General features: G+C 41.5%; 1 protein-coding gene across 14 annotated transcripts in view; it reads right to left on the reverse strand.

The window, feature by feature from the left end:
- Positions 1–19671, reverse strand: part of myo18ab (myosin XVIIIAb) — a 146936-nt gene that overhangs the window by 3327 nt on the left and 123938 nt on the right. For 9 of the 14 annotated variants that reach the window (XM_034206501.1, XM_034206493.1, XM_034206485.1 and 6 more), the window contains 8 exons: positions 18936–19052; positions 17775–17858; positions 13028–13165; positions 10966–11151; positions 10688–10827; positions 8816–8860; positions 3524–3646; positions 426–1934 (listed from right to left, as the gene is read on the reverse strand). In XM_034206501.1, coding sequence (XP_034062392.1) covers positions 434–1934; positions 3524–3646; positions 8816–8860; positions 10688–10827; positions 10966–11151; positions 13028–13165; positions 17775–17858; positions 18936–19052 — 2334 coding nt within the window. In that variant the 3' untranslated portion in view covers positions 426–433. Of the gene's footprint in view, positions 1–421; positions 1935–3523; positions 3647–8815; positions 8861–10687; positions 10828–10965; positions 11152–13027; positions 13166–17774; positions 17859–18935; positions 19053–19671 lie in introns of all 14 variants that reach the window. The other 5 variants (XM_034206545.1, XM_034206465.1, XM_034206450.1 and 2 more) reach the window with 4 other exon arrangements.

A 19671-nucleotide genomic window follows, 5' to 3' on the forward strand; every position in this document is an offset into this window, starting at 1 on the left:
GGGCAGAAAGGAGAAATGTATTAAGGCCATTCTTATTTGACTCGTGTTATTTTCAGACCATAAATCGAAGTGACATCTTAGCAATGATTAAGGGCCGAGTTACCATGCACGCTGAATGCAGCTTCTCACCACTACACTTCCTGGTGTGAAAACATTCACAACCCCCGGCTCCCAGAGAGTCTTCAATGAAAACCTCACTTGTGAAAAGAGAACCATAGAGGTGGAGTAGTAAACATCAAAAATGTTCGGCATGAATCATCAAAAACGCAACCCAAAAATTTGAATTTTTAAGTGTTTAAGTCTGATCCATGTCAGACTAAATGTGGAATAGTTAGTGAGCTGATTGACAAGCGAAAGTCTTTGGTTAGGTCACACCATGCTTGAAAACCACACTTCAAGCTAAGTCCATGTCAGGCATCACCTACTGCCTGCCTCAGTCACTGTCCGCCCGGTACAGGTACTTCAACATCAGGTTGTCCACCTTCTTTTTCCTCTTCTTTTCATCCTTTTTGTTAAGGCCTCCACTCGGTGGCTTAGCTTCTTCTTCTTCTTCTTCTTCTGCCTTTTCTGGGCTGGAAGTCTTTCGTACCGGGGCCCTCTTCACACTGTTGGAGCTACGGTAGGAAATGGTGGAAGCACCGGAGCTCGAGTCTGAATCAGATTCAGAATCTGAAGACGAGGAAGAAGACGAAGTTTCGGCCCTCTTCTTGGACTTTTTCTTGGATTTCTTGGACTTACTCCTGGAGCTGCTCCTGGAGCTGCTCCTGGAGCTGCTCCTGTGGCGACGGTCGTCTCCTGAGCTGTCGGACTCTGAGCTGTGGCTTCTCTTCTTCTTCTTGCCCTTGCCTTTGCTCTTGCTGCGATGGCGACTGCTGTAGCTGGTGCCGCTGCGGGGAGCTCTGGTGCAGTCCACCGCCGATGCAGAACGCCTTAGACTGCTGGCAGGGCGACCAACGTCTCCGTTGCGGATACTTTTGCTGTCGTCATTATCATTCTTGGACTTGTCTTCGTCAGCCTCAGAGTCTTCCAAGCTCGTACGCTTAAACTTGATAGGTTTGAAACTCAGAACCTCGTTGATGGCTTTCTCCAGGTCAGGGTCGAGGTAGTTGCGATGACTGACTGTTTTGATATCCATGTTATCATTTGGGTCATTATCGGTAGTTGATGATCTGGCCTGTGATGGAGGCATGGAGACACTGCGGCCAGTGGACGAGTGAGGACTGTACGCTGATCTCTCGGTAAAAGCCACGCTGCGACTATCATCAATATCAACGCCAAACTCGCTCAGGCGGCTGCTGCGTGCCAGAGACATGTGGGAATCAGCTCGGCTAACGCTCCCAGGGCTTCGACCGCCGGTCCGTCTGCTGAAGCAAGGGCTGCTGGGACTGCTGCCATAAACCGAGCGCCCGCCTCTGCTCTCATCTAAGCGTGAGGTGCTTTGGTGGCGTCCCAGTGGGCTTGATAGACCTAAGCTGATGGTAGATTTGGCGTCATTCTCGGGGCTCAATCCAAGACGCGTTGAGGCCCGACTTGGTGCAGCGTATGAAACGACTGATTCTTTGTCAAAGTCCCCCCAGCGGCTGTCCATGCCTTTCCTGGCTCGGCTATTGGCCTCTGAATAAGCCTGTGAGATGACTGAATCTCTGTCCTTCAGCGTATCCTCTGCCTGGGACTTCCGCCTGGAGTTCATTGAGTCATGCTGAAGATCAGAGTTTTTAGGTTTACCCTTATGGAAAGCATCTTCTGAGTCTGCATTCTCCCTGAGGGAACTGAAGAGGGCTTCCCCTTTGCCGTCAATGTTGGAGCGTTTTCTGTAGCTGAGCGAGCTCATCACTGACATAGGCCTGCTCGGCTCTACCTCTTTGCCTTCTTTATTGAACTCTTTCCATTCCTTACCCTCTTTCCCTTCCTTTGCGTCTACATTTGAAGCATATCTAGAAAGAAGCCACAGTGGAAAGGACAAAGGAAAGAAGACAGGTAGGGAGAAAATGACAAAGATGAGGTCAAGTGGAGGTGAGTAAAGGAAACAAATAAAAACAAATGAATGAAATTGACAAATAAAAAAAGTCATGAAATGTAGCCAAAATGAGAATACAGCAATGACTGAAAGACAGAGAAAGGAGAGCGTAGCTGTGAAGAATGATAAGAAACTAATAGTGTTTTTGTTTCCCTGCATTGGAATGTTAAGACATCAAAATAATTGCATTGCCCATCAATGACAGATAAAGGCCACAGTAATGATGAAGAAATGGACAAATCATGAATCTATTACAAGCTCACTTTAAAGTAATATAGATGTTTTGTCCAATTTGGCATAATGGCAAAAAAACCCTCATCTAGCCAAATGAAAGGCAACGTTTGAGTTGTATCCCTTAAATCTTACTATTCTTCACAGTAAATGCTTTTTGTTGAAACCTAAATCTCACAGATTTGATGAAGGACTCTAATCTGGCCTTAACATTTGCTACTATACGTTGAGTGGACATGTAGAGAGAAGTAACTTTAACTTTCTATAACGAAAGTGATTATATGCATATTTAAACATGTCGCTAGCTAGCTTAACTGCATATCCACTGACATTAAGGTTAGCCAGCGCTATCAGACCAATGTGTGTGTTCATATTACTGTCAGCAGACAAACAGATGACGTTTTGAAATACTAATTATGAGTCTGCGTCAATTTGGTTATGAATGTATTTAGAGAGATGACGAGCTTAGTTGTTCAAATGCTAATATAACAGCTAGGTTGCTCATGCTAACAGGCTGAGATTGGTTCTTAGGCCTCTTTATACAACTGTGCACACTCAGGTTACATATGGTGTCATCATTTCAAGAGGGCAGCTCCTGTAGTCGAATTTTACCTAATGAAATTGAGCAAAATGAGTACAGCAATGAATGAAAGACAGAGAAAGGATAGTATAGCTGTAGACAACTGATAAGAAACTAATAACGTGGGTCTATGTGAAGGACTGACAACTAGGCAGGATATACCTTTGCAAATGGCAAATACATTGACATTAAAGTCCCATCGATTTAAAAGACATTACAGGAGTCAGTGCTGGGCAATCAGACAGTGTTTGTCTGTGGGGACATGCTGCTAAGAGAGATTTAAAAGCACATAAAGTTTTTAAAGTTGGGAGTAGCTCGGAGAGGAAGTGAAGTTAAATCTTCTGGTGAGGAGAAAAATCTGGGGCATTGGAAGCTGTCACCTGGCAGACACATTCATTAATCTTAGCAAGCGGCTCAGGTAGACTACGCCAGCTGGCCAGTGGGCAGGTCGATAAATCTACCATGGAGGTGGTTTGTTTGAAAAAAAAAAGTCTCCTTTTCACCGAGCGGACGACAATAAAGACAAAGCAGCTTCAAAGCACGTAAGTAATAGCTCCCACCTTATTTCAACCAAGTGCTCTACTGCTATTGCATTAACTTCATCCCGACACAGTTCAGAAGCAGTCAAATGTGTAGGTAGACTACTTAGTATCAGCTGCTGTAGTGGTAGTAATAACAGCTGCCTTTGTACTGACCTGGAACTCTTGAGGCTGCCGTCATCTGAGAGGTTTTTGGCGGATCCTTTGTTTTTAGACAACCATGACTTCACCCCGTCTACACGGTCCTCCACCTCAGAGTCTGTGTCGGAATCGCCCTGACTGGAGAGGAGTCAGAGACAGGAGAACAAGTCAGAGGAAGCAAAGGAGAGATGCGGAGGAGGTTATGAATAGAAAACCGTAATAAATTGTCATTCAGAGGAGAGAAAAAGGCAAAACAAATGTTAGTGTGAAAGGAGAGACAACACTGGTGGAAAAGTTCCTGTATTTCTCTGTAGCTGTGGATCCAAACAATGAAGAACAGGCTGTAAGTGTTAGTGTGGAAGCAAAGGGGGATAGTGACATGTATTCATAATAAAAGGCAGCACATGCTCAAAAAGCACCAGTAAGCACACAAACATGCCACACCACGCAGCAGCTTCTTCCTGCTGTCACTGTTAGACGAGCGCTTTCATGGTCCTGCAGTTAGCATCTCAGGCAACCAACACACATTCTACCTTTACCTCTCCCAGAGCCCCAGTAGCACCATGACAGGAACAAGAACCAGTGAGAGAGCCTGCATATAGGAACTATCCTTGTTTTTTTAAATAACTTTATTTCAAATAGGTGGTTGATTTGGGGTTAAACTGACAATGTGTTCAACACCTGCCTGGTGCTGTAAAGGGGTCATACAATGCTTAGTATTGCAGAGCCATAGCTACCAGCATAACACACCTGCATCTCTGACAAAACCTATGAAGCAGAGTTGCATTTTGGGAAATGTAGACAGCACGATTTGGCAACGAAGAAGAATGCATTGAATATTAAAGATGGTATCTGTAGTTTGACTGCATGTTTGGATTGTTTCTTCTTCTTGATTGACACGTGCTATGTTAAATCTGCGGAGTTCACTTCAGAAAGATTTCTCAGAAGATATTTTCCGACTTGACTGAACTGACATATAGTGGCGTTCAAATACCAGAAACAAATTATATAAATATTTTCCCGGTTTTTAAAGACCGTAAGAACCCTGTTATAATTGTCTGTGTTTCAGTCTAACCGCCTTCAGCAGGAAATACCTGCATAAACCTCGAACAATAGGAGCGTAACAACCAAAACCAAAATAAAAAACGATGAAATGAGAGGAATTGTCCACTTCCATTTGTTTACAGTCCTATAAATGTCATCAGGATTAAAGATAGAAAAAAAACTGAAAACTTTTGTTGGAAAAAAACCACATTATTTGCTGAATTGCACAGCGGTGGCAGGAAACGTCCAAATGTACCTTTCATCTGATAATTATTTTCATCACCAGTCCTGCACACACACGCAGTCATATGCATACACCAGTCATTTCCGTTCTTGACAGAATGATTTGGTACACAGCTGGGCACTGCGCTGTTTTTCCTCACAATCATCATTACACATTCACGAACCACTGCGAGCCACAGAGTAAAAAAGAGGGCTTGTCATCAAATTAGACACGGATGAAGAGAGCGCAACAGTCATTAAGTGCCGTCAAAGCCCAGTGCTTGTGTGTTGCTGTGAAATTAAGTTGTTACAGCTTAATAGTCCTACAGAGACATCAGAGGGTGGCTCAACGTCTCTGCATCTGTTTCAGAAAGCCTCCCATCTTGCCGTGGAAGAGAGAGAAAAACATTATTTATAAAGGCCCACTTAAACTATGATAATAACAACATAATTAGTTTGTGTGATTTCAAAGGTTATATTTACAATAACCTTGGGCAGTAATGCTAGGAGAGCATTCATACCAAAGCTGAGGAGGGAGGCGACCAACTCTTAAGATGTAATTCATTGTCTGTCTCTGGGGGCTTTTGAGAAAAGAATGAATACACATAACTGAAGGAGTAACGTAGGTTACAGTATCACATGTTTTCTTTTTTTTACCCTTTTAGAGTTAAAGGCTCGCAAGGATTTGTGCGTTGGTCAAGTTTTGTTGAGTCAACTCTTTCCTGGAGCTTTTATAAATGATTCCTTTATAACCTTTGTGTTCACTGGCAAAACGCGTTTAAAATATGAAAACTCTTACTTCTCGAACATATGAAAATGGGGAAACCAAGTGCAGTTAAGGTTGTTTTCCCTTCGTAGTGAGACTGGCGAGTCTCCTTAAACAAAAAATGACAGTTTCAGAGGCTCATGGTCAGCAACTCCTTGTCCTTGAAATGATTATGCCCAATATGTTTTGAAGGGAGGAAAGGTAATTGCTGCCTGGACTGTTTTAAGTTAGTTCCCAATGTGTGGTGTGTTCTAGTACCACACAAATCATAGGCAGGGTTCAGGGTGGATAGTGGACATACGAAGCACAGGACCTCTGTGTGTGGAAAGGGTAAGGCTGACAAAAACACTTCTGCTGTGTCTCAATACTTCTGTACTGTTGATATTTTGAGTGCATACGTTTGTCCCAGTGCAAAGTATAGCAAAATGCACTGTAAGTACCTAAAGTGCACTTATAAGACTGAATGCTGGACACTTAACATACTGAACAACCACTTTTTAATTAAAGTTGCGGCACTGGTCAACACAGCACCGTAAACAAAACGTTGTATGTGTGTTTTTTTTTTATTTGATAAAGATACCACTATCATAGTGTTAAAAAGCAACCATAAATGTTATTGGGTTGATTGAGCGGATGTAATGATTTGCAACCGCAAACGATAACATTGCTAGCAACATTTCTGTTTGCTAGTTAGCTAAAAGCAGCTAGTCGATAGCCGCTGTTAGCTGCAGCACTAACACTTCTGTCGAGGGCACATCAGCCGAGTGTATTTCAGATAACGCTTCCTGGTTGAAATACAACAAATGTTCACAGTCCAAGCCATGGCAGTGTACTAAGGGAAGTATCTGAATTGAGACACAGCATTTGCCTCAAAACAGTCATCACACTAGAGATGCTACGAGCGAATATTGTAGTAAAATACATTATAGACGTTGACAGTAAATGTTTTGCAGCGACGGTCAGTATTAAACGAATTATAACTCAGATTTCATTAAAAGAGCTTTCATATTTTGTGTCACTATTTTCCAAAGACTTTCTTGTCTGTGTACACTTGTGTTATACATTCAGAGCACATAAGAGAGCTCGCAGGTTCTACAGCCAAAACCACAATTGTGGGCAATATATAATTGCGCACTTCACACATGGTGTCAAACACAATTTATGTCCTTGACCACCATACCATTAGTTAAGCCCTGCCGAGAGCCTAGGGGAAGCAAACAAACACAGTGCTGAGGAGACATTAATTGTCTGTGACATCCCGCCGCCATTGGTTGTACATCTCTGTTACACACCATTACATTCATCATTAGCTTCTATAGATCCTCCTGCTCTGCTCCGCTCCTCTGTGTCCCTGGGTCTTACGGACGCCACTGTTCATGCCTCCGATATATGAAACTGTCGACTTAGTGAAGTCCCTGTGGCTTTGCAGCGCGGACAGGCATATGCATTGTCTCCAAGACCGTGGGGAAACATCCTCTCAGCCCCCACGTCACAAGAGAAGGTAACACAGTTCATCTGTGCTGCAAAACGTACACTGTCAAGAGCAGTGACTTTGAACAGTTATTCATTAGATGTCACATGAAGCGACAAAAGCCTTTCCTTAGTGTAATCAAATATCTGGGGTAAAGTGAGTTCCACTTTAGGTCTTTGGAGATGCATCAGTGATATTATGTCATCCTCCAAGCCCCTGTTGGCTGTCTGAGAACATGTTGATTGACAGCTAAGCCAAAGTAAACACATTTATCTTCCAGCAGTATCTGAGCAGTATTGAAGAATAAGGACAACCAAATGTGGATGTTCATTTAGAAGCTTGTGGTAAAGAAGCATATATTTTTTTAATACTGGTGCTACTGAAAAACAGCCCTGTATTTACCAAAAATCAATATTGATTTGTACAGGTTAGTGTCAGGAACATTTCAAATATAAGTTTAAAGTGAGCTCAGGAGTTCTAATTTACAAATAAATGATGTTTAAACAATAATTTCATAGGTATTTTCTAAGCCAAAGGGGCTGCAGTATCAGATGCATCTATAGGCTCATACAGCTTTATACCAATTGAATTATACTGTATTAATATGAATCTATTCAAATGTATAGCTATGTTATTTATATGTCACGGAAATAGAAATGCATGTTTTATCCAAACACCGTACAAGATGAGCTGTTTTATTCAGAGGTGGCAGAGCAAACAGCCGGTTACAAAAACACGTTGGTGTCTTTGACAACAGCCCCCCCCCCCCCTCCCACTGACAGGGCACGGACTGGCTGAGGGCCACAAGTTAACGCTGCGTGTGTGCGTGCTACTTGCCGGTGAGCAAGACAGCTTTTTGTCCGACAGTTGAGCGTTCTGCATTATTAAGCAGGTGCGAGTCAATGGATGAGGAACACACTCTTTTCGTCCCCTGTCAGGAGGGCAGACGCCACTGAGCTGCAGTCACATCCAGCCCTGGAGCGGGCCCATGAAATATTAAGGTGGCCCCCGGGAGCCAGAGGCTGACTCACTGCAGACCGCTGTTCATACATGACACCATGAAGTCCGACATGATGCCCTAAGACCAAGGCGGTAAACACAGCTGGATACACCCCCCCGGCTGTGTGAAGGTGAAGTGAGAGGAAGATCTGAGCCTCCAGGAGGATCACTTGAGAGATCAAGACAAGATGCCTTTCAATTCAAAGCTTTGCAAAGCGGTTACAGAGACTCCGAGGAAGGAGAGATGTTTCATGCTGGGACTCAAGTAACATATGGTCAGTGGTATTCATGCATCTCAACATGTGAGGGCATGCAATGAAGAGTACACTGTGTGTTAGGAAGGAATCTCTGAGCACTGTTGATGATGCATTATCCCCGAGCCTTCGCACATCAAAAGGAAATCCCCCCCCTCTTGGATTTACTGTATCTCTGCATCTACCATGAGGCATTTGAGTTGTTGAACATGTGTGCATCTGGAACTGAGCCATAGCTCTTTGATTCTGAGGGCCTGACACCAATAGCTGATGTCTTGAAATAGATGAAAATCACAAAATTGGCCAAGAATGCCAAGGAGCCTTCCAAATCGTTTCTAGTTCTTCTGTCAGGGGGGATTTTTCCTTCAAATATCAGCTCGTTTCTAACAGTGTGACAGCCAGAAAGTGATGGGCTAACTAGACCGTATCTAAACCCGGAGAAAAACTTTTCTCTCTTCGATATCAACCTCTCAAATAAATGTTCAAAGACTGGAGAATACTGCATCATTTCCAGTGGTTAAAAAAACAAAACACAAGTCAAGGTTCCTCACGCTCTGTTCTGTCTTTTCTGATACTTTGTCACCATGTCTTGCAAACTGGTCGTGATGATGATGGGTGGAGGGACAGGGAAGAAAAGAAAACAGGAAAAACAAACGACAACAGAAAAGAAAAACACAATATAAGAATTAAGACAAAAATAATACGTAGAACATGAGAAGCTTGAAAGTATCTTAGGTACAAAATAATGCTTTAATGAATGATGGTTCAAAATGTCTCTATAAATATGTGTGTTATGGCAGTTGCTGGGATGACCCAGTTTTGATTTGCTTTTGGCGAACTGACTGTAAGGTATGCAGGGACTGCTCTAGTACTGCATACAGAGAGGGAGGACGACCCTGAGTGAGTGTGTGTGGTGTGTGTGTGTGTGTGTGTGTGTGTGTGTGTGTGTGTGTGTGTGTGTGTGGTGTGTGTGTGTGTGTGTGTGTGTGTGTGTGTGTGTTGTGTGTGTGTGTGTGTTGTGTGTGTGTAAGGCTCAGCAGGTGCCTGAGGACTGGGCTGTGGATAATACAACGTGAGAGATGCTTTATCAAGAGATCATTTCCGTGTGACTCACTCCCTCCCTCATCTGAAAGAGTGCTGCAGTGATGAAGTATTTCTGTAGTTTGACCCGGGAGTTAGCATCCTAAGGGCTCCCTCCGCAAAAAACAACCAGAGTTTTACATTGGATTTTGGAATATTGCAGAAAATAAGATCTTAGAAAAACACATATTTAGGATATTTACATGTTTTGTTCAGCAGGATAATCTACGCATATTAACACATTAGGCTATAAACAAACTACATACATGACGATCGCATGACTTCATGTCACCGCGAAGCTAATGGTTGCTGATGTTTGGCCTGATGAAGTTTAGTAGACTAGCCGCTTGTTAGCGACAACCTTTTTTAAGACACATAAACGCTTCAGACGTTCACCAGGTTGGTGTTTACTGACATATTTGATGTCATAGAACAAATCTTAACAATTTCCTAAGCTTGTATTAACCAAACATCTTATTTCTGGAATCTATCCCGCAAAAAATATATTGATTTCTCGACGAGGAAGTGCTAAAATGATAACTCATTTCCGGAGTTAGGACTCGGCTTTCTTTCTGAGAGAAATGTTCACAATAGGTGTGTGTGTGTGTTAACGACAGATGGTTAGCCTAGCTTAGCATAAAGACTGGAAGGAAAAGGGAAACCGCTAGCCTGACAGTCTAAAGTTCAAACATACACCTTCCAACACCTACAGCTCACTTATTATCATGTTGTATCTCCATTGTTTTATCCGTATGGAAGGACAAATGTAAACATGTGTCTTTATGTATTTCCTCTGCGGCTTCAGCGCTGGGTGCCAGTTACAGGTGGAGAGCAAGTTGTGGCTTTGTTGTCTCTACAGGCACAATGGAACCTGGATATCTAAGTCAAAGCTTTGTTCTACACACAGACGTAAGACTGATTTCAATCTGCTCTTGTCACGCTTGCGAAAGAAAAATAGATCAGATACAACAGGAAGCTGATGTCACATGTAACTATTTGATCCTAGCATCCTAACATAGCAGAATGAGCATTTATAGCGAGTAGAAGAGTAGTAGAGAAACAACTCTACATAGAATGTAAGTCAGAATCCAGATGTTTGCCTGCATTTAACAGCATCGTACGTTTTTTTTACAATTTTAGTAAAAATGTTGCAGTAAGGATGGAAATGGCAACCAATTACTTACAAATTGTAAGCTATAAAACATCTTAGAATGATGTGGATGATTGTATATTTGTAATAGATACAATCAGAATACCTTCATCTCACAGAGGGGACATTTACAAAATTCCGAGGATTACTTTGTGAGGGGAAAGCTCCAACCCAGAAGAGATTTTTTCTGTACCTGTTGATGAGGTCTTCATTGTCGTCACTCTCCATCTCGTCCTCGATGGCTGCCTGCAGGTCACCGATCCTTTTGAAGGCCAGCTTAAGGTCTGACTGCAGGCTCTGATTCGCAGCCTCTAAGCTCTCAATGTCCATTTCCTGTTAATGAGACGAGAGTCAGCGGAGGTGGATCAGAGGTTGACCATATCAATGCTGCTACAGTGCTGTCGCTGGATGCTTTACAGGTTCATTGATCATTGTTAGAAGTAGTCTCATTATTGTCTGTCACGTCCTTACCAGCTCATGTTTTTTGCGGCTGGCCTCAGATTCCTTTTTGGCCAGTTCGCTCGTCTCCTCCTTGTTGTCGCGGATCTGTCTCTGAAGCCGTTTGTTCTGTTCCTTCTCTCGGATCTCACCGCTGCTGCACTGGTCTCGTTCCTCGGTCAGTTTCTCCAAGTTCTCCTTGAGACGAGCTACAAGGCTCTGCAGGGCAAAGAGGATAAAAGAGGTTCAACATAAGCTCACAATGGTAACATCATATTATGCACATTTGGACAGTACACAAATAAATGTAGTCACATTTACTTAGTCGTCCTGCAAAAAAAGTGAAATCCTAACATCACTGTACGTCATCTGACAAGATGCTGACCGACACATGCACACACTGTTCTGTTCGATTACTGGGCAGCTGTGGCTCAGGGGATACATTACGGTCCAACAATCAGAGGGTCAATGGTTCATAGGGGTTTGTGGGACTAATAAAGGGATTCAGATTTGGATTCTGATAGAAGGTTCATAATTATGATTGGCTTCCGGTTAGCCTTCAGACTCAGCCTTCAGAATCATGACGTCCTGAAATGTATTTCATGTTTCCCCAGACAAGAATACCAGGACAATTGAAATGTGTATCTGATGATGTTGCTAGATGGTCAACAAAATGATTCAAATTAATCCTTAGAGGAACATGAATATCTATAACAAATGTGGTTTTAATAAATGCCATATTTGTTGAGATATTACACTAGAAAAAAGTGGTGCTATGCAACATTTTTAATATTATATTTTTACTTCGATACGGCTCCTTCAAAGATCAGCAAGGGCTTATCCGTGGTTCAAACTTGACATCACTATGTAACATTCTCACTCCTTTTGGCTAGCACTCCAACACGTTGTACGTGATAGCCTAGGGGCGGGACATCGCTAACCGATTGACCAATCACAACAGAGCAGGCCAGCTAACCAATCAGAGCAGAACCAGAAGAGGCACAAAGTACAAAGTGAACCTGAAAATGACCCTAATAGATTAGAAAACAACATAAATAGTATTAAGAACAAAGCACCATGTTTATCACAGCCCCTGTGACACTAAACCTAATAGCACCAATTGGAAAGGGAAAATACTATAAATGGGGTATATTTTTGCAAATGAAATCAATTATTGACTGAGTTTATCCATGCATGTAAACCAGTAATAAGGAATCAATAGTGTTTTTGAAAATCAATACAGTTACTAGTATGAATATTTGTGTACACCCCTAACTTCAATGATGTATTGGAGTGGTGCAACGGACTAACATCACATATGTTTGAACAGCTGACTCCTCTATGCAGTCTGTCTTCAGTCTGCACATCAATGACAGCAGCATACTGTGCTTCATCATTGAGTTAGCTCCTGCATTAGCCACTAGCCCTGTCCATATTTCACATTCTGAGTGGGTGTTTTGCTGTGCCTCCTCCTCACATCTGTATTGATTGAGCTCTGCTACCTCCAGCTTTGATAAGTTATACTACTCAGGCAACCTGAAATATTCCCTTACTTAAGAGCCCACACAAAAGCAAGGCAGAGTCTAACTGTCTGTATTTTCCTAACTCTGCAAATTCCACCCCAGGCAAAAAAAGAATCACATTAAATAAATACATATTTTGACTTTGGAGGGTGAGAAGCAGAGGGAGTTAGCCTTGCGGTGAGCACATTGCACAGTTAGTAATTACTAAATCGAACCTGCAAAACTGAGCACAGGTTCATTCTATCAGTGGGCGAGAGGTATTCAATGTGTCCTTGGGAGTATGCAGATGGTTACCTCTATCCCTCACTTGTGCTTTTTGTCTCAGGCAAAACCGTAAACGATTTGACACAACAAGGAATGGTTTGTCGAGTGAACGTAACACAAAAGCATTGATGCTAATATCTAACTTGCAATGGTCATGTACCTTACATGTGGTGACATTTAGAATCAGTTTATCATGACCTTTCTCTACTTTTTAACCTCCCAAGACCTCCTCCCATGGCATGCTAAAGCTTCCTCGACCAGCGGCCTATCAACACCAGCACTCCTCCACCTTTGTTTTTGTTTCTCACCTCCAGCCGTTTGACCTGGGTTTTCTCAAAGTCCAGCTTGGTCTCCAGCTCGCGGATCTTAGCCTCCTGCCGGCTGACAAGGGATTTCTCCACCATGGACTGCTCCTGGAACTCCAGCTGGCTCTGGAGGGCTTGTATCTATGACACAAACATACACAACTTTACATATCTATACATGCTTAGTTACTAGGGATGTAACGATACCAACAACTCATGGTACGATAATATCGCGATACAAAGTCCACGGTACGATATTTATCGCGATATTGAAAAATATATATAATAAAAAAAATGTACTTGAAGTTTTTTTTCTTTATTAAATAATAAATATGATTTGTACAGCATTTTAGTAGGATAGTACAGGGTTGCCAACTTTGGGTACCTGGCTGGAGTGAGATTTTGATATCATGGGTTTGATTACACATATGCGCACGAAATGACCTTAGCATATATATAGGATATATATACAATATATACAAATACACAATATTGGACACAGACTATAAAGGGCACACAGTTTCATTCACTAATGAAAGTCAAACACATGTTTGTTTCCACTGTTTTATTGTCTGCCTGTCGCGATAAGCAATTCATTGACTTATCGTACGATACATAAAAATTAACTCGATAAATTGCCATTTACATGAGGATGTGACTAGCAGTTTGAAAGGATGTACTTGAATTATTATTATATATTATCATTATGTCGGTGGTCTAAAATGGTCATACAACGGTGCCGACAATATTATCGTTTATCGCAATAATTTCCGGGAAAATGTATCCAACAAAATTAATTATCGTGAGAGGCCTATACATGAAACACACAGACACAAACAAATCTACAGACTTACTACAAACTTCCAAACATATTAATTAACACACTCTATTTTGGCCTAGTAGAACAATAAGCAGCAGACTTTTACTTTTTTATCATTTCTACTGGATCTTAGATCTGCGCATGCGCAATATGGGTCGGCAGTTGCGAGAGAGTATTTGTGTTGGGTAATCTATGGTAGGGCTAACCCATACAGTGGTGGTTCCCATCGGCGAAAACACGTGGGTTTGCTGTCCTGGCTCCAAGATGATGGAATGAGCTCCCCATTGACATCAGGACGGCAGATAGCTTGCACATCTTACGGCGCAAACTGAAAACTCATCTCTTTCGACTCCACTTCGAGCGTTAGAACTATTAACGAAGCACTTTTATACTAATAAAGGACTGGCTTATCTAAAGCCAGTTGAGTAGCACTTGAAATGTTTGGCTCTATGAAACCTGATGTACTTATATGATTCTGTTTTCTTCAAGGTTGTGTCTTCCTGGTCGAATGTACTTATTGTAAGTCGCTTTGGACAAAAGCGTCAGCTAAATGCAATGTAATGTAATGGTGGGGCTCAAGTCAGTATTTGCAATGTAATTACATACACGCTATATCGCCTCCCATGACAGTGAAACGCCACGCGTGAGGTTTAGATTATTTCCCTGTCTCAATCCAAATTGAACTGTATGAAATAAAAAGGCACATTTGTCTTGTAGTAAATAAAAAGGATGACCTGGAGCCAATCCTGCAATTTCCCCACAGGTGAAAGAGTTGACATGCTGAAAACCCAACCCCTGCAGGGGGGTCTGGGGGGATTCTCCCCCAGGAGATTTTTTGAAATACTAACATAAAATACACATTCTGGTACTCTCTTGAGAAGAAAAATAAATAAATCTATTACTCCACGACATATTTAAAAAAATGAATGCCATTTTAGTTTTGTGTTACTTTGTTCTGAAAGCTGAACCTGCTGCTCCTCACTGAAGAGGGAAGAGGCTGTGTGAGTTACTTTACATTGTGGATAAGGGTGGACAGCCCCCATTGTTCTGTGTGTCAAAATGAAAGACAGCCCACACACCTATCAATCATCAAACCGTGGGGTCTTATTTCATTACGGGTTGATTTCTATTTATATCAACACGTAATGTTGTATCGATGTATATAGAGATGTACTACAGCAAAAGTATTCTCCGTGGGACTTCCTGCAACAACACCACGCCGTTATCTTGATTCTGATTGGCCAGAAGACATTATCAAAGATGTTCTATTGAGAAGACGATCACTACCTGACAAAAGTTTTCAAAACCGTTTCTAGTCTTCGGTATTCTTCTTTTTTGGCGTGAGAATAGTTTCGGCAGCGTGAGAGCGTGAGATTGAGAGTGAAAGCGTGTGTCACACGCCAGATCCGTGAGAGTTGGCAACCCTGGGATAGTAGTATTTAAAAGTGTCAACAATATAATAATCAGACCCTGCAATAGAATAAATCAAGTTTCACTTTAGTTTTTCAAGTAACTCAACTCTAACTCACTCACTCACTCACTCACTCACTCAGCATCATCAAGGTTATCTTTTAGGAATATGAGCATGTCCACATTTCCAGGTAGAAGCTGGGATGTTTGGGCGTTTACAAAATCCCCTGCTGTGGAAACAACTCTCTTGCTTGGTACTGATGTTGCTGGGACAGAGAGATATGCTTTGGCCATGGGTAACAGCAGTGGTTAAAACTGTGCATTGTCTCTCCACCACTTCAAAAACAATACAGTTTTTGCCAAGAAGGTGAGGCTTATTGACAGAGATATAAATATACTGTTGGTACTTGTCAATGTCTCTAGGTATGTACATGTAGCCCTGTAAATACCTTTTGTGTTATCTGTTGTTTTATGTTCATGTTGTAACCTACTTGCTGCCATATTGGACAGGTCTCCCTTGAAAAAGAGATCGATGATCTCAATGGGACCATCTGGTTGAATAAAGTTTTTTTAAAAAAATTATTTAAAAATAAATAAATTAAAAATCGCGGTAGATTTTGTCAGTCTCACGACGGTATTGAGACATTTATTTACCGCGATATCGCGATATTCAATATATCGTTACATCCCTATTACTTACTCAAGGCTTTGTCCTGGGTACACTACTTTTCTATATTTATGTGGTTCGACTGTCGTCATCTGTAGCACTTTATTCATTGCTTTGAGACAACTCCACCTCCTAATGGATGCTAATCCTTATGACCTTAGAGCCTTTATTCAAATGATTGGTTTCCAAAAAAAAGAAAAGAACACTGGGTGATTAACCAAAAGAAGAACTTGAAGTTTTAACTCCAACCAATCATTACAGTTGTTGATGTTTTGAGTTATACATTCTCCATCTCCATTTTAAATGTTAAATATTTAAAGCTTTATCTATATCTGGGTTGAGTGTGTTTACCCCATATAACCAGCATGGGCAACCCACCATAGGACAGTAGTACACTTGACTTAAATCATGTCAAACTTTAGGCAGAGAAAGTCTAGCTGTTTCTCTCTGCTTCCGGTCTTAATGCAAAGCTAGGCTAACCACGTATTGACTCCAGCTCGATGCTAACCACACAAGCATCATTTGTCTGATTAAAACCATTCATATTGCTACTTTAAATAACAAAATGCAACCGGTGATACATCGTGAAGAATGGTGAGGTATTGTTGATTTCTTTCTAGCTTTAGGTAAGTTGCAGCATTTTCTGTTCGTCTCAGTGGAGATACGTGCCCTGAAACTGAACCTATAGATGTTGATTTCATAATTCATAGTAAAGAAAAATACAGAGCTTGGGTCATACATTACATTACATCTAGCTGACGCTTTTATCCAAAGTGACTTACAATAAGTGCATTCGACCAAGAAGATACAAACTTGAAGAAAACAGAATCATATAAGTACATCAGGTTTCATAGAGCCAAAACATTTCAAGTGCTACTCAACTGGCTTTAGATAAGCCAGTCCTTTGTTAGTATATAAGTGCTTTGTTAGTAATTGTATGGCTCATACAAACACTTGTACAGGTGAAAGGTGGGAGATAGGGGGTTAGATCTCTGCCTTTTCTTGGCTGTGTTTGATTTGACAGGGGCAGCTGTGTCTGATGACAAAGACTCCGCAGCAGCCGTCATTATGAAGATGACAGCTATACCATGTACAGCATTATTGCTTATCTGAGCTTGGGAGACCATATGCGTCACATATTGCCAGTGCCAATCCTGCCTGAATGACACATCAATTACATCAAGGGTTGTTTTTTGCTAATAAAAAGCCAAGGCAAAAGAGGCAGGGCTGCACATTCAAGCAAGTTTGTAAATGGCATTCTGCAATGGGCACAAAAGCAGAGAAAACTCGAGATAAGCCTCGGCGTCAGGGGAGGTGAAGTGGATCCTGTTCTCAAACCTTTTTGAATTGCTATATTACTAAACCCTAACCCTAACGCTTACCATAATCCCGCTTTTGTCTCTTTGGATTCAAGCATTCAAAATTGTAAACCAAATTTACAGAGAAACAAACAAGAGATTGTATATTTTACCATTCAATATACTTTCATGCACTTCAGTAACAGTGATGTAAAGAATTACCACGTAGAGAATCATGAGGCCTGGTGCTTTGTGTTTTAACACCAGATCATTACTCACACCCTTTGCACTCAAAATTAAAATACATTATCAAGCAAAGGAACATCTTTTACCCCGATATTTTGGTGGTCAGTTTAGTTTGGTTGGGAACCCAACATTTTTATAAGATACATAAATTATGTTTTTTTATTTGTTAGTTAGCGTATTTTAAAGCCTTACAATATGTGACATGACTTTAAGGCTCACTAACACTTCCTACTGGCCTTTCTCTGACGTGTACTTTAAAAAAGGAACAGATTTTGAATGGTAAGCTAAGGGCAGAAAAGCAGCATCTACCTTCTCCTGAACCTCCTGCTTCTCCTTCAGGGCCTCCTCCAGCTGGGCTTGTAGGTCACTGATCTGAGCCAGGTTCTGGGCCGACTGAAAACACAAAGACAGAAGCAAAGTCAGCGAGCAACATGAAACTGTCGGAGCACTTCATTTTAACAAGTGCATCAGCTCTGCAGACTGTACATGCAGCTAGAATGCAGACAAATAAAAAGCTTCACGTAGCTCCAACAAAACATGAAGACGTGACTTTACCTAGACAAATAAATCTGCTGGAAAGATGTTTTGTAGTCTGCAGAAGGCATATCAATAAAATCTTATCTCAATGTGACCCGAGTGAAACATTTGAGACGAGTGCTTTTTTCACAGTAGATGAAGCACTCTGCTACAGTGGGTCCCACGGGGAATTCAACTGTTTCAATGATGACAGGAAGGATGGACTCATTTGGAGCCAGTGGAAGCAGATCACTCTTCATCCATCAGCAGTGAAAAATAAGCGCTTTCACTCCACTTCGCCCTTGCTGTTCATCTGCATATACAGTTAGATGAATGGGTGGGAGGGGGGGGGGGGGGGTAGCCTAATTCCACTGCTTTTAAAAATGTCTCAATTGGTAGGGATGTATGGTGAACAACTATCCCACTTAAATCCCGTGGTGGTGGTGTAAGTAAGCTAGGGATGTATTTTAGAGAAATAAGATTGAACATATGTGTACAACTAGCTGAGTTTTTTATTTGTATTAATGTTATAGAAATACACTATTTAGTCTGTAACATATTTATGAAGCTGAATATATGAAATTGCCTTTTAGCTAATTTGCGAGTATTGTATGCTAACTTCCTGAGGCATACAACGCATATGACCAGTCTAAAATCTGCGGAAAAAGTTACAATTTCTCCACATGACTGAGGCAAGTTTCTGACAAAAACAATGAGAAATTAATGAGGTTCCGGTTGACTTGTGCAGCGCAGGGTGTTATGGGTAAACTGAGGTCTCTGACCGTCACAGAGGAACTCAAATACGTTGTGTGGACTAATGAAGTGGCTTGATTAAACTTCTGTTCATTTCTTTGTTTTTCCATTATAAAAAGTGTTCATTCAAGTTGCATATAGGAAACAGAAGCATGGTTGTGATGTTCACGTTGTTACGGTAAAGAGAGGGCAGAAGCAGACCTGGGCCACAGCAGCCTTGTGTTTCTTCATCAGCTCGTTTATGTCCTCCTGGTCCTCCTCCATCCTGGACTGCAGGTCGTTCTTCTCTCTCTGCAGACGGCTCAGCTGCTCCTCCAGCTGCAACACGGAGCAAATAACAAGTCAGCCCAGCTGCTTTGGAACTACATCAGACTAAATTAGGCCAGATTTAGGCCTCCCCAACAAAACCAAATCACAGATAGGAAAACTTCAATTAAAAAACAAGAGTCTCTAAACATATTGCTTAACAACTTAAATTATTTAGTACTGTAGAACACATTTAAAATGAGTCATTCAAATTATTTAAATGAATATGTGTGCACATTATTTGACATACATTTGTATTGTGTTTTCATTATCATGTTGATTTCAAGGGTAAAATGTATTGTTTTTTGCACATAAATTATTCTTTAAATCCCACCATCTGGGCACACAGAGGGTCAAACTGTCAGTGTAGAATCTAATAGATTCATATCATGTAGAAATATTCTGGTGTATACACTTGTTTACATTTAGCTAGCCAATTTATACATTTTCCTTGAATTATCTCCATTAACAGTTGTAAAACGCCTGGAGCCATGCTTTGACTTTGTAGGTGTGCAGAGAGGTTTGTGTCTGAGGAGACCCCTTATAAGCTCTTACACAGCCCCCCCTCTCATCACAGGGGTTATTAAAGGTCCCAGTCATAACCAAGATATCCAATTAGAGGCTAAAAGCT

Source organism: Gymnodraco acuticeps, unplaced genomic scaffold (assembly GCF_902827175.1).
Source record: "Gymnodraco acuticeps unplaced genomic scaffold, fGymAcu1.1, whole genome shotgun sequence".
In the NCBI taxonomy this organism is placed as follows: domain Eukaryota; kingdom Metazoa; phylum Chordata; class Actinopteri; order Perciformes; family Bathydraconidae; genus Gymnodraco; species Gymnodraco acuticeps.